The sequence below is a fragment of the Plasmodium relictum genome (genome assembly GCF_900005765.1).
Source record: "Plasmodium relictum strain SGS1 genome assembly, contig: PRELSG_00_v1_27, whole genome shotgun sequence".
Classification (NCBI taxonomy): domain Eukaryota; phylum Apicomplexa; class Aconoidasida; order Haemosporida; family Plasmodiidae; genus Plasmodium; species Plasmodium relictum.
In genome coordinates this window covers 1-3,007 of record NW_021628471.1, presented here as the reverse complement: position 1 = coordinate 3,007, position 3,007 = coordinate 1, and the positions used below count along the sequence as shown (strand labels likewise).

General features: G+C 21.9%; 1 protein-coding gene across 1 annotated transcript; it reads left to right on the top strand.

Annotated features, from left to right (window-relative positions):
• Positions 1-410: 410 nt before the first annotated feature.
• On the top strand, positions 411-1,097 carry PRELSG_0002180 (hypothetical protein; the record flags this gene model as incomplete). Its single annotated transcript, XM_028679948.1, has 1 exon — positions 411-1,097. The coding sequence occupies one exon, from the start codon at positions 411-413 to the stop codon at positions 1,095-1,097; it is 687 nt and encodes a 228-aa protein (XP_028531088.1).
• Between the last annotated feature and the right edge of the window lie 1,910 nt (positions 1,098-3,007).

Sequence of the window (3,007 nt, the reverse complement as noted above, 5' to 3'; positions counted from 1 at the left end):
ATAAATTTATTCGTCATTACATTGTTTTAATTTTTTTTTAATTTTTTTCAATTATAGTCCATTAAATTCAATAATATACTTTATATTAAAAATATATTTATTTAGAAATTTTATAAATGTATTAAAAATTTTTAATTTCTATATTATTTAGATTTTTATTTTTGGAATAAGAATAGAATTAAATTAAAACTCTTTGAAATAATTATTTTTCTTTTTATTCTACTATAGCTCATTTTTAATAGAAATTGTGTAATTACATTTTAATTTTGATAATTTTTTTTCATCTTTTAAGAATTTAAAATATTAATTTAATTTATAAATAGTTATATCATCATAACTTAATATGAAAAAAACACCGCAATAATTTCTAAGAGAAATATTTTTATATGATAAGAATATAACTTCTCACCATGACGCAAGCAACTACAAATGCTACAATAAATGGAAATGAAACCACAACGATAAGTCCCTCTATTTCATCCAGTTTTAGTAATAATTCAAGTGTATCTCCTACACCTTCAGAAGTTACTACAAGTTTGAATTCTACCACATCAATTTCAACAACAACCCCAACTCCAAGTTTAGGAACAAGTACGAATGGTTCAACTCTAACATCTAGTGGAGTAACTACGACACCTGCAGCATCTAATTTATCATCTGTATCATCTTCATCTACTTCAGCTACAAAAACTATTACACCATCTCTAACTACCGCGGCTACTACACCTGTGGCAACTTCAGCTTCTGTAAATAGCTCTGTATCTAGTAGTGCAACAGTGAAACCTACATCTACTACTGCAAAAATGACTGCAAGTCCATCCGTAGGTAATACTACACTTGACAATAATTTAAATAGAAGTTCAAGCGCATCAGCTCCTACTCAAACACCTACATCAAGTCCTCAAACATCTACTCAACCTCTTGTAACATCTTCACCTTCAAGTGCAGTTGAAGCTCTTATTGGTGCATCATCTCTTTCTTTTTTTTCTTACATTTTTCCTTTTCTAATAGTTATTATTGCGATAATAATTTATTTTTACTGTAAAGTAAGTTCATATTTAAAAATATACTGTATTTTAATTTTTCTTCAATTATAATTTAGATTAAAACTATAACAAGAAAACTCATTTCTATAAATTTTTTATTTTTTTATTATAGGAGAAGAAAAAAAACAAAAGAAATGGAGGAATAGAATAAATAGAAGAATTAAGACATTAAAAAAATGAAGATAAAAAAAGAAACACATAAAAAATTCACAAATTACATTTATATATATATAAAAAAATGTTTAAAAATATGATTTTATGACTAATTTTCATATTTACCTACTGTATTTGATTTTTCTTATTTTTTGGAATTTAAGTTAAAGTTCTATTAATATTTAAAGAAGTGTATTTTTTAATTAATTTTTACTATTTACTATATGTGTGATTTATTAATTTGCTTCTTAATGACTTTGCTAGAGTATCGATTTATTAATTGACCTCTTAATGGCTTTTCTAGAGTATTAAACAAACAAATTAATAAAGAGAATGTATAACTAAATAAACGTTTTTAAATATATATATACTTGTTTTTATTATATATATAATGGTTTCTTATGATACTTAATATTTAATTTTATTTAAATTTTGCTGCCTCTTTTAATAGACTTATTAATTGTTATAAAAGTGTTTTTATTTAAAAAGGATTAGTATCTTCTTTTAATTAAAAATATACAAACAAATTATAACAATTAATAAAGTCAAAACTTTAATTTATTCAATGTTGTTTCAAAAAAGTATACATTGAATATAACATAAACATTATTCGTTTTATATCTTAAGTTTTTATAAGTAAAAGTTAATTCTTTATTTAATTCGAAAAACAAACATCCAACAACGACAAAAAAAAAAAAAATAATTTTAATTTTTTTAATAACTAGAGTCAGTGTGTGGCTAACTTGTTGGTTAATAAAAGCTATTATTAACCTTTTTCAGTACACTATGCTAGGTTACTGTACGTGTATATACAAGTTACCCATGTACCGACTGGTTAACAAAAGATATTATAATTTTTGTAGTACACTAAGCTGGTCTACTGTACGTGTATGTACAAACTGATACGTACTGACACTAATAAAAAAAAAAAATATATATATATTTTTTTTGTTTGTTTATTTTTTTTTTTGACACATAAAAAAAAATTTAAATTATTTTTTTTTAGGGGGAAATTTTTGGAAAAATAATAAATATAATTTTAACTCATAAAAATTGAAGATAAAACTTATAATTTTTTTGTTATAATCAATGTATATTTCGAAATAACATTGAATAAATTAAAGTTATGACTTTATTAATTGTTTGATTTATTAATTGCCCGTTTAATGACTTTGCTCGAGTATTAAACAAACAAATTAATAAAGAGCATGTATAATTAAGTATATGTTTTTATATATATATATTCGCTTTTATTATATAAATATATATTTTCCTTGTGATGCATACTATTTAATATGAGTTAAATTTTACTACCTCTCTTAATAGACTTACTAATTGTTATAAATGAGTTTTTATTTACAAAGAATTTCTTATTCTTTTAATTAAAAACATACAGACAAGCTATAACAATTAATAAAGTCAAAACTTTATTTTATTCAATGTTATTTCAAAATATACATTGAATAATACATAAACATAATTCTTTTACCTCTGATTTATTAATTGGCCATTTAATGACTTTGCTAGAATATTAAACAAACAAATTAATAAAGAGCATGTATAACTGATTTATTAATTGCCGTTTAATGACTTTGCTAGAGTATTAAGTAAACAAATTAATAAAGAGCATGTATAACTAAGTATACGTTTATGTATATATATTCGTTTTTATTATATATATATATACTGTTTTCTTATGATGCATAATATTTAATTGAAGTTAAATTTTACTGCATCTTTTAATAAACCTATTAACAGTTATAAATAAGTTTTTATTTACAAAGAATTAATATCTTCTTTTAATTAAA